We start from the raw sequence: 18766 nt of genomic DNA, 5'->3' as shown, positions 1-18766 counted from the left end.
CTCCTTTAAATATAGTTTAGCTCCTAAAAAATTGCTGTGAAAACTACAAACTGAAAACAAATATCGCTCATCTCCATTACCTTGGGACGGAGGCAGAAATCTTGAAAACTTGCCTAAAAACTAAAATATATCTTTTCTAATTTGGGTGATCTGACTCTTAATTTACAACCAATTAGTTGCTGTTTTTATGGAAAATGCTAATTAACATATGTGATGACTAACTGTTAGGAATAACTGAGGACTTCAAAATGAATCGGTGATTCTAATCAAGTGGCAGTTAAGTAGTGACATCTGCTCTAAATAATTGATTGTACCAAATTTAGCTGTCAGACTCTGATGTTGGTTTGTCTGAAGACATTTTTTTTTACTCCTCCAGACTGATTGCGAGTTAACGGCTTCAGGAAAACGTCTCTTTCAGAGGGAAACAAGGGAAAACGGCTCAATTCTGAAATAAATCATCCCATTTCTGATCTTATCGGCTCATTCAGTCCATTGATGGGAGTTAAAATCAAGCGCACCTCCCATCTGTGAACACCATCAGATGAGTCAGTGGCAGATCATCAGTTGCAATGGTTTTCCACCTCCCCCCTCCCTCCTCTCTCCCTCCCTCCTCCCTCTCCCACTGCAGTCCAGTCATCCCTTCCACATCCAAGTCCCAACATAACTTCCCCAGCAACACTCATAAAGCACAATTAACTTCTTTCCCTCCATCTTATAAATATTCATTAGTTCAAGCATGTTGTCATTTAGTTCAAAATGATTGCAATAGAATTAGCATAATTAAACATTATCTATGGTAATGCCGGTGGACGAGCGGCCCGGGAGACTCCCCAGACGCGTTTCCATGTGTGTCAGAGCCACGGAGAAGCATGATGGATAATATAATTATGTTTTGGAGACAATGGGAGCCCCGCAGTATTGTTATTAATGTGCTCTGTTAATAACAACACCCCCGACATGAATAGGCAAGTCTGCAAGAGGGTTTGTGTGTGGAGGAGAAAAAGAAAGAAAGAGCTTGAGCATTATAGATTTCACGGATTCCTAATGAATGAATGTGTTAATGAGCACAAGACTTCCTGTACTGTTGGTGAAAAGAGAGAGGAAGTGAAAGCGGTGTGTGTGTGTGTGTGTGTGTGTGTGTGTGTGTGTGTGTGTGTGTGTGTGTGTGTGTGTGTGTGTGTGTGTGTGTGTGTGTGTGTGTGTGTGTGTGTGTGTGTGTGTGTGTGTCAGTAACCTCTTCTGACATTAGAAGGAGTTGCTGAATGTCTTGAAAGTTCCTTTCACAAAGATCTTGACCGTCCTTGCAGTTAAAGGAAGACATATTAGGACATATTGACAACTACATTTTTCCATTATCCACCATAATTACTGATGCAATGATCAGTTTCTGGCTGTTTTCTGTAAATGTTATTTGTCAACTTTTACCACGTATGTAGTTTTAATTTGTGTAATTTTCGTACAGGATGAACAGCCTCCTTTAGAGTCGTGGCTTTGCAGCGTGCGAGTGCCGGTCCTCCCAAAATAAGAGTTGGCCCTCGTGTTGCGTCTATTAATAGGCCGGTTAAATACAGTCGGTGCTAATGAGTCGTGTTTCTTTTTGTTGTTTGAGGTAACTGGCGAAGAAGCGGCCGTTCACGTTATGTCTTCGTTGGACGTTTCATGGGATCGATTCAGTCGTCTGCGCTTCCTTCATGGGAAGTTTTTCAGATATAACGAGAAGTCTTGAGGGGAAAATGCCGACACGTCGACGTCACTTTTATATTTTGCACGGGTTTAAAAGTGTCTTACTGTTGCCATGACAACGTGGAAAGCTTCAGCGCTTCCCTTAAATGACTTTAAAAAAAGAAAAAAAAAGAAATGTGCATGTGTTCGTACTTGCCATCCTGAACACTCGGAGCGCTAAGATCGCGCCTCCTGTCGCAACCGGGCGAATCCTGGGATGAACCCGCGTGCTTAAAAATAAAATTAAAAAAAATTAAATATAATAACCTCGTGTTTCTCCACGTGCGCTTTGGGCGTGTCTGAGAGCACTCCCTGTACGAGCGAAAGCCAGGGAACTAAACACAGACACCGGGTGAGTCATAAGGGTGTGTGTGTGTGTGTGTGTGTGTGTGTGTGTGTGTGTGTGTGTGTGTGTGTGTGTGTGTGTGTGTGTGTGTGTGTGTGTGTGTGTGTGTGTGTGTGTGTGTGTGTGTGTGTGTGTGTGTGTGTGTGTGTGTGTGTGTGTGTGTGTGTGTGTGTGTGTGTGTGTGTGTGTGTGTGTGTGTGTGTGTGTGTGTGTGTGTGTTAGTGTGTTCCCATCCATTCACCACAATAACACAGACCTCACAGGCCAGTGGCTCCGCGCCCAAACCCATCCATCGCGATGACAAGCAGTGTTTACATAGTGATGGTTACGCGCAGACAGACAAGCTCGCAGGGAACTTTGATCCATGTTTCATACTTAGCAGCAGTAAAAAAAATAAAAAAAAATAAAAAAAGGCTGCGACGGAGGAGCCGGTGACCCGCCGGCCAGACTTAATCTCCTGATCTACTATTGAGTCTCCATTCCCTCATAACTCTTTTTGCAAGTGCAAAAAAAATAAAAATAATGTAATAATCTGCCAGTGGAATGAGAGAATTTGTCACTGAAACAGTTTCAAGAGTTGTCGCTGTGTTCAGATGACGTGAAGCCATTTGAGCTACAGCAGAAAACTACAACGTGGAGGCAGGAAGTAACTGCGTTTGAACTCCGGTACGCCAGAATTAATGTGCAGTGGTGTTAATTAAAGATCAGATGGATGACTTTGCGGGTGATGTCGAGCTCTACATCTGTTATTGAAATCAGATTATCGTAAAGATGGAATCAAATTAGCAGCGAACCAGACTGTCCTCCCTTAAAACAGCTTAAAATGACCCATATTTGCATTTATCCCACGTTGACTTGCGTAATCAATAAATTTGCAAAACGTATTTAACTTCTGTAATTTACGTAACTAACACAATTATTTTCAAAGTCATTTCAAAAGGTTTTTTTTCCCCCCAAAACCAGAATCAAGTAGTTTTTATGCTTAAATCTAACCGTAACATTAACAATGTGCTTATTATTGTTACCGTGACGACAAAGGCTCATACATGTTGTGTTCTGCGGTTTCAGAATGAGGGCGTGTTTGTCCTGTAGGGGGCGATGCAAAATGTTCAGGTCATTGAAGATATTTGGTCTTTTTTGGTTTTGGTGTAAACGGTGAAATGAACGTGTTTTATAGATGATCAGCTGACGCTACTCACTTTTACTCAATACAAAAGCTCCGGTACTGCGTATTCATTGTCCTACATGGAATCTTTATTAAACATAATGTTTGGGTTTTAACGGATGGTTTGCACGACACCAAAGTTGTACAAAAATAATGTAGTTTTTTGCAAACCACTGGAATTCATCACTAATCTGTTTATGCTGTTAAATTCAACGCATTCAAACTACAACTGTCCCATAAAACATGCTGCTTCCCCTTTAAACAGACTTCGGTAGCTGCAACACATATTGTATACAGCACGTCCACCTTACGGCTAATATCATCTTGAAATAAGAGAAACTACAGGTTTATACTGTGGCTAGTGTGGGAATTTAAATTGAGCAAATAATGTATGTCTGTCTAATATTTAATCAGGATCTCGTCTCCGGGAATAATAACCACCCACTCTTATCTCACAGGGAATATCAGTTTCTTTTTCTTTTTTTTTCGTCAGTATTAAACGCCAGTGCAGAGCGAGTGCAGTGATACAGAATCAATCTTTTGTGTAATTCAGCTTTAAATTTATTCGAACATTTTTTAAAGTAAATCCTATGAAAATATAATAATCTCTGTGCTGGAAGATATTTTTGCTTGTTTGCAGAACAAGGCAAAACCGTGCTGGACCATTTTATTGTTTAATTTTTCTTTCCCCTCCACTGTTTGAGAACATTAGGTGCAGAACATATCAATCTGATGTTATTACTTCTCATCGTAGAGCATATCTTACCCGGCGAGCTGCGAACAGATCAGCGGCGACACGTAAGAAAACACAAAGGACAGAATCACGCTGTCGTTTCAAATCATCTTAATTGTCGCGGCTAAACGATCGTGGCAGCTGAGACACTTTGAAATCACAGGTCAGGACTTTAAAAGCCGGCAGTCAAGACTGAAAGAGACAGACCCAGCTTGTGGCCCGCGTCACTCCCTCAGAGTTCACAGAGGGCGTAATAAAGGAAATTATACTAATAACTGGGAGGGGGGGAGAGATATGCATAGCGGGTTTTGTAATTGTACTCTATATCAATCAATAAAGTCTTGACCTGGGAAATAAGCCCAGCGATAAGTCGGGAGTCGGTTCCTTGGCACCTGCTGTGAGCGCTGAAATGAGAATCAGCATGCAGTGAAGGGGGGGGGTGTGCAGGAATGCAAAGGAGCTATACACTGACTGACAGGCCTGCAGTATGTGCAATACATGATGGGGGGAAGGACGGTGCGGGCGGGGGGGGGGGGCAAATGTCACATGTCACGCCAGTATCACATACATTACATAGCACACAATAAGAGCGTCACTTTTCAATCACATACGTGCACTGATTTTATTTTATTTTTTTATTTTTTTACTGTCCTGCAGCAGCCAAGCGACGACAAATTCTTCCACATCAGCAGCTGGATACTTAATTAATGAACTAAATAGTTTTCGCCCCTTTCAGGAACATAACGCACCGGAGGATGCACCAGTTACTAAGTGCAAAGTCAGCAAATCAGCTGAATATGGACACGGTGAGAAAGATAAAAGCTTCAAATAACTTTTCTGTTGTTTTTGTTTTCTTTGTGCTTTCTTGAGAGAAGAAGAGTTTTTAGTCTATAACGCGTCTTGTTGCTCTTCCACCACGTGACGGTAAAAATATCAGCGTTTATTCGATTGTTTAAAAAATAAAAAAAAACAGCTGTAAAACAAAGTGAAACTGCAGCATTTTCACATCGTTAATGTCTGTTTAGCTGCTCTCTCCGGTTCACCGAGGTTTTTTACATTTATTGTTTCTCTTAAATTCTTTTTATCGTCCTCTCTGTATTTTATCGTTTTACATTTTATCGTTCTCCTGCATATCTTTTTTTGCCATCTTCATTAGTCTCCCGTAGTTTTACTGCTTAAAGTTCTACAGATTTACTTCGTCACCTGTGAAGCTCTTTGACTTGGACGTGAAGCGTAGACCGGTCGGCGTAATTTAACTCGACGCCATTTTCAATTTCAGGCCCCTCCCCTGTCGAACCAGCTCACAGTTTGGGAAAACCTTCCTTTTCTGTCTGTCTTGTGATTGTAAAGTGTTTTGCGATCATGTTGCGTCGGTGATTTTTACTCTTCAAACAACACCACATTGAACCGAGTTGAACCTCAAGGAAACAGACGATAAGTGTCGTTGAGTAAAGTCGTCGGGATCAAAAACACCTGCGAGGCGTGAATCCAGTCATGTTTGGGTCGTTTGGCCTTTTCACGCTCGGGTGGTTGCAGCCCGAAGACGGCAGCGGGCAATAAAACCTGCAGCTCCAGGCTTCGCCAACCTGTCCGCGGTGTCAGAAGCCCCGCCTACACCCAACGCTGTTTTGTTGAGTTGACTCTGTAACCTTCAGGGGGAAACGGTGCAGTCTCCTCCGTCACCACAAGGCCAGCTGGCCTCCGACTAACAATCAAAAACCAGAGTGAGACGGGCTGACAAAGGTCAGAGCTGAAAGGCTCGGCCGAGATGATGGTCGTAGGCGTGCGGGGAGAAATCTTTCACTTATTTATAGGTCAACGAAGTGTTTCTTTTAAAGGTCAGAAATGTACGTCTCCTCTCTCGGTGATTTCCTTCAAAAGCCCAGACGCACCTCCTCTGATCTCCGTGACGCGCAAAGCAGCCACGAAAGTTTCAGCTTCACAAAACCCGGCAGCCGAGTTGAAAGTTCGCGTCGGCCCGGAGGCGTTCGGAGTCGACGGCGTGGAGCGGCGTTTCGGCCGAACGAGCCCCGACGCCACCGTTACACCGACCGCCATAATCTCTCCATCAAGTAGAAATCTAATAAGCATATTAACGATGAGAGAAGAGTGAATTTTAATCACAGATAAGGATTTTATCAGCGTTTTGTGGGCATAAATCTTTTCCACACTTCAGCCCTTCTCAGAGATTTTGAGCTTAGATGAGACAACGAGGGGGGAAATATAAAAAATTAAAAAAAAAAACAATCCATTTGTTTTCAATGCTAAAATGGGTCCGGAGCTCTGAATAATGAAATCATTTATATAAATTTAATAAAATGTGTTGAGTTATCCTTTTAATGTTTCTGGGCTTTCCCTTTTTCCAGAGGGGGGGCTACTCCCGCCATACGGAGACGGCCCTGTGAGTCAATTCTGTAATTAAGACACATTAACACGTAACACCTAACAGACTTGCTCAATTACCACAACGGCTATTAAATTATATTGGAGCTAGAGGCGGTGGAAACGGCCACGTTCGTGATGGAAACTGCTATCCACACATTTCCATGGCCAAGCGGCTTTATGAACTTTTATAAAAAAAATTAAAAAAGCTGCCGGGAAGGAAGGAGTCATATTTTTGTACAGGATTTTTTTTGTTTCATTTGGGACTCAAATGAAGATTAATTTCAAGTAAAGTGGGTTTATTTATTTATATGAATACAGCGGAGTGAATCCGGCCACTAGTGGAGACTCATGAAAGTTTCCCTGGAACATTCCTGCTGCTGTAATTTTGGGGTGTTGAAGCATATTTGAGAAACCTCAGATCCGGCGACCACACAGTGACGACTGTGGATGTGTTGAAGTCATTACCGCCTGATAAAGAGTGGAACCTTTGTGTTGCAGCGCGCCCTGCTGGACGATGCGTCTGTGGGAGGAAGAGACTTATTACCAGAAGTATGAGTGGTTTCTTTCTGGATTAATGTCAAGATTAATGTTCAGATATTTGGACTAAAACAAAGACACTTGGGAATATTTTAAGAGGAAAGAAGCTGGGTGACATCGTAGAAAGATGGAATTACAGGTTATTAATGGACCAGAAAACAACGAACTAAAGCAACCGAGGAGACGTTTTATTGTTCATTAAGGTGTTTCACAAATGAGTTATGAATACAAGATATCAGCAGCTCATTCAGAAGTCTGAAAAATGTCTGAAAAAGCCAGTGTCAGACAAACAAAGTGACTTAATATAGATTTAAATTTGTTTCTAATGAATCCTACTGATGTTCTCATCTGACAGCCGACACGCTTCAGCTGGTTCAGCAGCAAAGACGTCAGGAGTTCAGGTCCTGACTGGAACTCCAAAATAGAAACAGAAAATAAAGTAAATTCAAAGGAAAAAGAGGAAGTCACATTTACAATAAGTTTGGCTCTATCGTTTCTGTATATTAATCATATTATCGTCCGTTTCCACCGTTGACTTTACATATTGTTTACACATCAATCTTTTCACAAATATCTGTGTGTCTCTAACCACCAAGACTTTACTGTTATAATATTTTAATCAAATAATGGACGTGCTCACAAAACGTTTCTTCTTAAGAGTTTTTATTGATTTTTTTTTTTTGGAGTGAACAATTACAAAATAATAATAATTATTGAACATCATCCAGTGTTTCATGTATGATTCACTTCACGTTGTGTTGTATTATTTTTCTAGAATTGATACGATAATATTACTTCCAGTTTTAAGGACAAAGCATGCAGGAGGTGAAGCACAAACAAAAAGGAAACAATACAAATGTAGAAATAAAACAATAAAAACAGAAAATGAAAAAGGTTGCGTTTCTCTTAACATGCGTTCACTCTTGTAGGTATTTAGTCGGCAGCGCTCCCTGAACATAAAAGGAGAACTTGGTGCTTTTTCCATGAAGGTGCAAAGATCAGATGTTTGATTGACAGCTGATCTCTGTTCCATCGCAGAAATGCCACAATGATGGAGAGAAAATAAAATACAATGCAGAACTGAAATCTACATTTAAACCCACGACCATATGAAAGACTTCAGTTTATTTCAGTGTACAGAACTCTGCAGTGTCTTTATAGCAGTTAATCCGAAGTCCAGCGTGGAGCGGCTGAGTGAACGTGGTCTGGACTCTGTGGAGGAGAGTCATGGTCTCAGAGACGCTGTAGAAGGACAGAGTACCTGCACTGTGATCCAGGTACACCCCCACTCTGGAGGATGGAGGACCTGAGACGGGAGTTTCAATGTTGTTGTACCAAAACCTGTTATTGTAACAATTTAATGACCAAGATTTGTTATTACATCCAAACACACTTTCCTTCCAGCTCCCTGTTCTGTTGATATTCTTGTATGCGACTGCTACTTCAACTCCACTTCTTCCTCTCATCTCCACCTCAAAGTAACAACGTCCAGTCAGACTCTCTCTACTCAGGACCTGACAACATCCACTGAATCTGTCTGGATGATCAGAATAAGACTGATTCTGATCCATTAATGTTGCTTTTCTGTTCCCATCAGATAATAACAGGTCTCTGTTTGCTGTGTTTGGATCCAGTGTGATTTCTTGTGAATATCTTAAGAATCCAGCTCTGGTCTTTGGTCCTGGTTGTGACAGTAAAACGTCCACTTCCTTCACTGACACTGAGATCTTCTTCCATTCTTCATCCAGAACTTGCTGTAGTTTATCTCTGACCTCTGACACAGCTGCTGTCACATCCTGAAAGTAGGTGAGAGGACGGATATGGATGCTGGATGAGTCTGTAGGCTCACTGAGTGCTGACACTGAGGGGTAGTTGTGCAGGAACTCGTTGTGATCCTCTGTGTGTGAGAGCTGCTCCAGCTCGGCGTCTTTCCTCTTCAGCTCAGCGATCTCCTGCTCCAGCTTCTCCTGAAGCTCTTTGACTCGACTCACTTGGGTTTCCTGCTGGGATCTGACCTCCTGCTTCACATCGCGGCTTCTTTCCTGGAGGAGACTCATCAGCTGGGTGAAGAGCTTCTCGTTGCCCTCCAGTGTTTTCTCAGCAGACTGATTGATGTCCTCCACCTCCTGCTGAAGCAGCTTCACATCTTTCTGTCTGTCCTGGATTTTCTGCTGGACGTTTCCTCGACTCCCCTCGAGCTCTCTCTGCCTCTCGGTCCTTTCTGCTGCAGCTGAGACGGTGTCGTGGTCTCTATGTTCATCCACAGAGCAGAGATAACAGATAATCTGACGATCGGTGCGGCAGAAGATCTTCATCACCTTGTCGTGAAGAGAGCAGATGTTCTCCTGGAGCTTCTTGGAGGGGTTCACCAGCTTGTGTTTCTTTAATGGAGCGACATCATAATGAGGCTGAAGGTGTTTCTCACAATAAGAAGCCAGACAGACTAAACAGGACTTGACAGCTTTCAGTTTTCTCCCAGTGCAGACATCACAGGCCACATCTTCAGGTCCAGCATAGCAGTGATCAGCAGGAGCAGCTTGGAGTCCAGTCTTCTTCAGCTCCTCCACTAAAGCTGCCAACATGGTGTTTTTGTCCAGGACAGGCCTCGGTATGAACCTCTTCATGCACAGAGGACAGCTGTAGACTCCCGTCCCGTCCTGTCCGTCCCAGTGGACTTTAATACACTCCATGCAGTAGTTGTGTCCACATGGAAGAGCCACAGGATCCTTCAGTAGATCCAGACAGATTGAACAAGAGAAGGTTTCTCGGTCCAACTGAACTCCTTTCTGCTCCATTTCACCTCTCAGCAGCAGTGACTGTGTGAGTTTCACTTCCTCAAAGATAAAACCAGTTTCAGCTCTGATTTAAATATCATGTGACTCTGCAGCCAATGAGGACGCCAGCTCTTACAGTTCAGCAGGTGTTGGCTCCGCCCATCTTCAAGCTGCAGATGTGAAGGAGGGAACAAGGAAACATGGTGACAGAGTGGAGCTGCTGTGTTTGAGAGCAGGAAGAAGATGGAGGGTTATCAGACTGTGTTCCTTCAATGACAACAACACTTTGAAAACGTGTCGTTCTTGTGGTGTCAAATAGTTTTTGGCTCCATATTCCTGTAATTCGTTCTCATTTTCCGTTCAGTTTATTTTTCCGGGTTCAACAGCAGAGATTTGTCAAATTAAACTGCAAAGAAAAACACTTTTTTCCACATATTTAATGAAATAAACTAACATTTCATTAATATTATCATTTTGGTAACAGACATCACTTCAAATATTACTGGACTGTTCACATCAATGAGTCAACTTGATATAAGATCTTGTTGAAACTCACTTTGCTCAACCTGAACTTCAGTAATCAGTGTTAAAGAACCAGCATGGAGGATTTGAAGTCCAAATAAAGAAAGTCAAACTAGTCGGTTGCTCAGTTTGTTTGAAATGTCTTTGCGACAGATTTGAGATGTATTTTAAATCTACTAAACACCTTAATATCTCTTTATACAGTCTAACTTTAAAGGGAAACGGTAGCATTTCCCATTACGGCCATGAGAGGGCAGCACAAGACCAGATGAAGAAAACCCACATGTCCTTTACTGCACTGTAGAAACACTACTTTCCCCAAACAGATCACTTCCTGACTTTACATATTGTTTACACATCAATCTTTTCACAAATATCTGTGTGTCTCTAACCACCAAGACTTTACTGTTATAATATTTTAATCAAATAATGGACATGCTCACAAAACGTTGCTTCTTAAGAGTTTTTATTGATTTTTTTTTTTGGAATGAACAATTACAAAATAATAATAATTATTGAACATCATCCAGTGTTTCATGTATGATTCACTTCACGTTGTGTTGTATTATTTTTCTAGAATTGATACGATAATATTACTTCCAGTTTTAAGGACAAAGCATGCAGGAGGTGAAGCACAAACAAAAAGGAAACAATACAAATGTAGAAATAAAACAATAAAAACAGAAAATGAAAAAGGTTGCTGTTGGAAAAATTACTCAGAGGCTTGGTTCAAAATCAAACACATCGGACATTTATTCTTGCAAGAAGGAGCAACTACATGTTCAGTCAAAGAGAGGTGTCCAGCATTGCTCCCCCAGCAGTGCTCCACGTCACTCCTCCATAGGGCAGCTTTTAGACAGTTTGACAAACAGTTGACCGTCACCCCCGTTCCCTTTGTATCTGCTTTCGTATGATAATACTGAGTTGGTTGTAGGTCCCAAGATAAAGACACGGGAGTCGTCAATTAGATGCGGAAAGTAAAACAAAAAGGAATCACTTGCAAATAAGACAGAAACCCAAAGAGACTTTTCAGAGCCACAATGCAAACAAGAGGAAGAGACACATCTTTTCTTCCATCAGTTGCGTTTCTCTTAACATGCGTTCACTCTTGTAGGTATTTAGTCGGCAGCGCTCCCTGAACATAAAAGGAGAACTTGGTGCTTTTTCCATGAAGGTGCAAAGATCAGATGTTTGATTGACAGCTGATCTCTGTTCCATTGCAGAAATGCCACAATGATGGAGAGAAAATAAAATACAATGCAGAACTGAAATCTACATTTAAACCCACGACCATGTGAAAGACTTCAGTTTATTTCAGTGTACAGAACTCTGCAGTGTCTTTATAGCAGTTAATCCGAAGTCCAGCGTGGAGCGGCTGAGTGAACGTGGTCTGGACTCTGTGGAGGAGAGTCATGGTCTCAGAGACGCTGTAGAAGGACAGAGTACCTGCACTGTGATCCAGGTACACCCCCACTCTGGAGGATGGACGACCTGAGACGGGAGTTTGAATGTTGTTGTAACAAAAACGGTTATTGGAACAATCTAATGACCAAGATTTGTTATTACGTCCAAACACACTTTCCTTCCAGATCCCTGTTCTGTTGATATTCTTGTATGCGACTGCTACATCAACTCTTCCTCTCATCTCCACCTCAAAGTAACAACGTCCAGTCAGACTCTCTCTACTCAGGACCTGACAACATCCACTGAATCTGTCTGGATGATCAGAATAAGACTGATTCTGATCCATTACTGTTACTTTTCTGTTCCCATCAGATAATAACAGGTATCTGTGTGCTGTGTTTGGATCCAGTGTGATTTCTTGTGAATATCTTAAGAATCCAGCTCTGGTCTTTGGTTCTGGTTGTGACAGTAAAACGTCCACTTCCTTCACTGACACTGAGATCTTCTTCCATTCTTCATCCAGAACTTGCTGTAGTTTATCTCTGACCTCTGACACAGCTGCTGTCACATCCTGAAAGTAGGTGAGAGGACGGATATGGATGCTGGATGAGTCTGTAGGCTCACTGAGTGCTGACACTGAGGGGTAGTTGTGCAGGAACTCGTTGTGATCCTCTGTGTGTGAGAGCTGCTCCAGCTCGGCGTCTTTCCTCTTCAGCTCAGCGATCTCCTGCTCCAGCTTCTCCTGAAGCTCTTTGACTCGACTCACTTGGGTTTCCTGCTGGGATCTGACCTCCTGCTTCACATCGCGGCTTCTTTCCTGGAGGAGACTCATCAGCTGGGTGAAGAGCTTCTCGTTGCCCTCCAGTGTTTTCTCAGCAGACTGATTGATGTCCTCCACCTCCTGCTGAAGCAGCTTCACATCTTTCTGTCTGTCCTGGATTTTCTGCTGGACGTTTCCTCGACTCCCCTCGAGCTCTCTCTGCCTCTCGGTCCTTTCTGCTGCAGCTGAGACGGTGTCGTGGTCTCTATGTTCATCCACAGAGCAGAGATAACAGATAATCTGACGATCGGTGCGGCAGAAGATCTTCATCACCTTGTCGTGAAGAGAGCAGATGTTCTCCTGGAGCTTCTTGGAGGGGTTCACCAGCTTGTGTTTCTTTAATGGAGCGACATCATAATGAGGCTGAAGGTGTTTCTCACAATAAGAAGCCAGACAGACTAAACAGGACTTGACAGCTTTCAGTTTTCTCCCAGTGCAGACATCACAGGCCACATCTTCAGGTCCAGCATAGCAGTGATCAGCAGGAGCAGCTTGGAGTCCAGTCTTCTTCAGCTCCTCCACTAAATCTGCCAACATGGTGCTTTTGTCCAGGACAGGCCTCGGTATGAACCTCTTCATGCACTGAGGACAGCTGTAGACTCCCGTCCCGTCCTGTCCGTCCCAGTGGACTTTAATACACTCCATGCAGTAGTTGTGTCCACATGGAAGAGCCACAGGATCCTTCAGTAGATCCAGACAGATTGAACAAGAGAAGGTTTCTCGGTCCAACTGAACTCCTTTCTGCTCCATTTCACCTCTCAGCAGCAGTGACTGTGTGAGTTTCACTTCCTCAAAGATAAAACCAGTTTCAGCTCTGATTTAAATATCATGTGACTCTGCAGCCAATGAGGACGCCAGCTCTTACAGTTCAGCAGGTGTTGGCTCCGCCCATCTTCAAGCTGCAGATGTGAAGGAGGGAACAAGGAAACGTGGTGACAGAGTGGAGCTGCTGAGTTTGAGAGCAGGAAGAAGAGGGAGGGTTATCAGACTGTGTTCCTTCCACGACAACAACACTTTGAAAACGTGTCGTTATTGTGGTGTCAAATAGTTTTTGGCTCCATATTTGTGTAATTCGTTCTCATTTTCCGTTCAGTTTATTTTTCCGGGTTCAACAGCAGAGATTTGTCAAATTAAACTGCAAAGAAAAACACTTTTTTCCACATATTTAATGAAATAAACTAACATTTCATTAATATTATCATTTTGGTAATAGACATCACTTCAAATATTACTGGACTGTTCACATCAATGAGTCAACTTGATATAAGATCTTGTTGAAACTCACTTTGCTCAACCTGAACTTCAGTAATCAGTGTTAAAGAACCAGCATGGAGGATTTGAAGTCCAAATAAAGAAAGTCAAACTAGTCGGTTGCTCAGTTTGTTTGAAATGTCTTTGCGACAGATTTGAGATGTATTTTAAATCTACTAAACACCTTAATATCTCTTTATACAGTCTAACTTTAAAGGGAAACGGTAGCATTTCCCATTACGGCCATGAGAGGGCAGCACAAGACCAGATGAAGAAAACCCACATGTCCTTTACTGCACTGTAGAAACACTACTTTCCCCAAACAGATCACTTCCTGTCTTCCATCATCTTGCAGTGAGAATGAATGATACAGTAGGTACATTTTTACATTAATATATGTACATTTCTGTTGGCTAAACATCCCAAGAAGCTTTATCGGCACTGCAATGATATGAAATTTAAAAGAGGAAAACATAACCAACAAATATCTGTGATAACATGCAGAATATGTCCAAACCTTAAAGTTCAAGAGGTACCGATTAGTCTTCTCGCTGCTCACAGCGCTCATCAACCTCCACTGAAGTATCTCCAACACAACCAGCCACTCTTAACTGCAGAAGGCTACAACCAAAGATTATTTACCCGATGACTACCAATTCATTCATTGTTGTTTAGTTCGTGGAAAATTGAAACAAATTCCCGTTACGTTTAGTGTGTCTTGGAGTTGCAAAGGCAACACCAAGATTTCAGTATAGTAACCTCAGATTGTACGAACAATACATTCGACTGGAGTATTTAATGACTCGGGACCATGTTCTCTCTGTTCCACAAAGAAGCTGCATTAACCATGACGTGTTCAGTTAAATCTACGCTGTTGTTCTAAACACGTGATCATCGTGCTCAACATCAACGTCGTGGATGAATTACATGAACGTGACAATGTGACATCATCCAGTGACGTGTGGCAGCACTGCTAACTTTTTCTCATCAGCATCTATCTATCTATCTATCTATCTATCTATCTATCTATCTATCTATCTATCTATCTATCTATCTATCTATCTATCTATCTATCTATCTATCTACCTACCTACCTACCTACCTACCTACCTACCTACCTACCCACCCACCCATCCATCCATCCATCCATCCATCCATCCATCCATTAGTTCAGACTATTAAACCAGTCACACAACGGTTTTCTCTTTGGCTAATGAACTCTACACACGTCACACTGAGGTCCAAGAAAACAGCTGAAAAAATATAGAAGATCTTGAATCGCAGAGTTTTTACGAGCACTGCATTCGTAATGTGACACCAGTGATTTTGAATTAAGTATCGTGCTTCCTTCCAGGCTTCAGTGTCAGCATTTTTAAAAATTCAGATGTGTTGAGTTTCCGTATGCTCGCGGGACGACAATCGGGGACAAGTGGACGCAAAAACAAAACCAGGGAGGAAATACTTCAAAGTATTTGTTCAGGAGAAAAGCACTGTGTCGTAAGAAAACCCTCTTTATTGCATTTAAACATGAACTTGTACACTATCAGTACAGTAAAAGAAAAAAAGGAGTCTTATAACTCTGATAATATATTTCCGATATCCTATTTAATAGACAGATGGGGGGGGGGGGGGTCTTTGAGCCTCGTGTTGTGTCTGTAAGCTTCTGTTTAAAAAAATAAAACAAAAAGGGTGATCGACAGCTCGGCTAAAAGCCTCTAATTTACGAGCTCGGGGTCTCGGCCGGGGAGAGCCGCTGGCTGTGTGACCTGGGCGCCGGCCAAACGCTATTCATCACCGGCTCCCACAGAGAAACACACATTCGACCTCCTCGCAGAGTCACTGAATCCACCAGATGCTAAAGACATCCGCCAGCAGCTCCGTGTCCGACTGTCTTAATGTGCGTCTTCATTTCACTTCTTTGACAAGATGGTTCAAAACATCCAGATTTTTTCCATCGAATCTAATAGCACAGTCCTTAAAAGCAACATCTTAAGTTTTGAATATTTAACTCATTAAAAGCGTTTTATTGCTTCTAGGAATCCTTGGAACAAGCAGATTCAGCCCTTAAAAAATATATTCAATATAGATATATCTGTAAAAACGGCAGCTCTGACATCCTCGAAGCGCCGAAGACCTGCAGGTCGATAGTATAAAACACCAGTTGATGGTTCAAGGTCACTGCGAGCGCTCCAAGGTCACAAAGACGGGTTCAAGCTGTCGGAGGCTGGAGCGCACAATGGTGATGCAGTGAAGATTTGCACGTGGATAAAGCGGTGCAAATATTATGTACATTAAATAAATGGCAACTAAAGAAATGACCAAAGGATTATGCAGCATTTTGAAAACAGCTTTGTAAGCGCAACAGGTTTAATTCTAAAATAAACAACCTCGTGGTAGAATCGCTTCAAAACAAGCGAAAAGAAAAGTGTGGGGGGAAAAAAATGTTGTTTTCCAAAGTGGAATCCAACTTTAGAAAACCGTGATTAGGAAGTTATAATTACGTTGACGGTCACGTCCTCTAATTGCTCACCAGAAACAACACGACTTGTAAAAAAAAAAAAAAACGGGTACTTTTTTTTCTCGCTGGCCACTTCACAGCGTTTACTCTGCTAACCAGCGCCGTGTATGTGTGTGCGTGTGTGTGTGTGTGTGTGTGCGTGCGTGTGTGTGTGTGTGTGTGTGTGTGTGTGTGTGTGTGTGCGCCGCCTGCGAGCGTTTATAATTAGAAAAACGCTCCACTCGCTTGCAATTACAAGGTCTTCCTGCAGAATGTTATTAAAGACTCATTCACTTTGCTTTTGCCCCTGAAATAGCTCCCATGTGCTGTTTGTGTTTCCCCTCCGCTGCACGGTTGGCTGTGGACGGCCGAGTTCGCCGCTGTCGCCACTGATCTCTTCTGATTTGTGGTTATTGATAAGCAAAAATTCATACTAAATTTTATACTAAATTTGTCTTAATTTAATCACCCTTGCATTCAAATAAAATTCTCCCACCATGTTGTCATAACCTCATCGCCGAAGCTGCTGCATTATCTCAGAAGAAATACAGTATTTATATATTTTTGAATACCAATCATTATAGTAATAATAATAAACTTTATGCTTTAAGTGCAGCTCAAACGACAAGAAACAGATACTAAGGAACATAAAAAGAAAGAAAAGACGATGCACAAGAACAGATGAAACATTAATCAAATTTAAAAAGTTAAAATATAGAATAAAGCATGTTAGAGGCAGAGATTAGATTATTATTACATCGTCAAAAGTTTACGTTTTGGAGACGCACACTTCTTTTCTATTCTAAATTTGAATACTTTTTGCTTTATTGGCGCAATTTGTACGTGCTGCAGGTGTGAAACAGTGGTCACGTGACCTGACGTTACGCAGCGACACCGCGGTGTGTTTCCCCGTCAGATGGTGGGATTGTGAGCGTTCTGGTTTTGGGGTTTAAGAGACGATCACCTGGATTAAACGTCCATAAATCACATGAAAAACGCCCCGTCGGCACCTTCACACCCGGCTGTCAGGCCGCCTGCGGGACGGCGTCACCGTTAAAGCTCGAAGCGGTTGACGTGTGTCGTGTCCGTCTCGGATGACAAAGAAATTTCCTTATTTTCGCGGACACATCTTGCAACATGGCGACTTGGTCACACCCCCTCCCTCCCTCCCTCCCTCCCCCGTCGCTCGTAAATCTGTCGCTTTTCATTCTGCGTTTTTGGTTTTGTTTGTTTTTTTGCGATGCCTCGACCTGACCCGCGCCGCAGCCCCCCAGCTCTGACATTTATTCACCCCGTGTGCCTGTCAGCAGCTGCAGCTTCATCACAGCGAGGTGATAATGGAGCTTCCAGCTCTCCGGCCTGCTGCAGGGATCACCATAAAAGACACCCCCCCCCCCATTTCTGGGGGCTCTGAAAATTCATGGGTACGGATGCTATCATTTCCTTTCCTGTTTATGCCTTCAGCAGAGCAGATCTGTCTTTCATTAACTCACGCACACTTGTTTATTGTGGAATAAATCCAGAGTTTAGACGTCAGACTGGAGATAACATTAACCAGAGATAAAAACACAACAACAACAACAACAACAACAACCAGGCTGCCTCGCTGTTCAACTAACTCACCGTGACTCAGTTGCTCACCATTTGTGGTGTGATTTTTCATTTTCTAATTTCAATAATGGATAATAACACAATCTTTAATACTGAACTTTATATCTAGAATTTAACCACTAGAGGGAGCTGGATGATAATACATGCACCGTGTTGCTCTTCTTTTGTCTACCTCCTACAGTTGTGTGTTTCTTTAGTTGTGGCCTTTATCGTGATGCAGATTTTCGGCCGATGTCTCCGCATACTGTTGATCTCCCTAACCCCCCCCCCACGACTAATTATACTGGATGATAGTCGTCCAACATGGCCGTCCTGCAGCAGCAGCTGTTTTCTCCGACCACGGTGGGAAGGAGTGAGTCCGTCCGGTGAAAGCTGGCTGACGTGCTCCCCGAGTCTCTGTGTGTTTGAGTGAAGGGTGAAGCTCAGGCTGGTGTGATTGACACTTAAGCAGCTTTGGTGGAGTAGTTTGTGTTCGAGGGGCCTTGCTCAGAGGCCCGTCAGGGCGGGTGATGATGAAGGGGAAAGTGTTTTTGTTGTTGTTGTTTTCTTTCCCCACTTCCTTCCTTCCCAGATTCATCCTGCCAGTCGAGCTAACAGCATCTTTTTTCTTCTTTTTTTTTTTTTATCATGAACAAATCTCATGAAAAGACCAAAATAAGAATGAATCCTTTGTCTAAACAGAAGTGTTGTCACAGCTTGATTTACAGTCGATGACGCCTCCGCCTTACTGAGTCTGAGGCTACCTGAAGATCCTCAGGGTGTCTGAAAGGTTCATGGACAGTTTCTACTGTTGGTATAAATTGTTGAGTGACAGCTGACGTGACTCCATTTCGGACTATATATTTCTGAAGCAGGTGCTTAAAGCTTAGAAATACAATATGTATGAAATTCATACAAATGAAAAAATTAGGGCACCTTCGTTGCATATTATTCTCAGCAATGCAAAAAAAAAAGAACCAGAGGTCTGAAACGGAGAGAAGAAATCAAATTCACAGTGTC

At 42.5% G+C, this 18766-nt stretch overlaps 2 protein-coding genes across 2 annotated transcripts; both read right to left on the bottom strand.

The window, feature by feature from the left end:
* Positions 1-7622: 7622 nt before the first annotated feature.
* On the bottom strand, positions 7623-9751 carry LOC138626930 (tripartite motif-containing protein 16-like). Its single transcript, XM_069708942.1, has one exon. The coding sequence runs from the start codon at positions 9681-9683 to the stop codon at positions 8013-8015; it is 1671 nt and encodes a 556-aa protein (XP_069565043.1). The 5' UTR covers positions 9684-9751; the 3' UTR covers positions 7623-8012.
* Positions 9752-10633: 882 nt separating this feature from the next.
* LOC138626931 (tripartite motif-containing protein 16-like) lies at positions 10634-13226 on the bottom strand. Its single transcript, XM_069708943.1, has one exon. It carries the CDS (start codon positions 13156-13158, stop codon positions 11494-11496), a length of 1665 nt encoding a protein of 554 aa, XP_069565044.1. The 5' UTR covers positions 13159-13226; the 3' UTR covers positions 10634-11493.
* Positions 13227-18766: the final 5540 nt, after the last annotated feature.

Source organism: Brachyistius frenatus, unplaced genomic scaffold, assembly GCF_029030835.1.
Source record: "Brachyistius frenatus isolate BFR_SWC_R1_liver_20210118 unplaced genomic scaffold, ASM2903083v1 Contig_79, whole genome shotgun sequence".
NCBI classification, from domain to species: Eukaryota; Metazoa; Chordata; class Actinopteri; family Embiotocidae; genus Brachyistius; species Brachyistius frenatus.
This window is presented reverse-complemented; position numbering and strand designations above follow the sequence as displayed.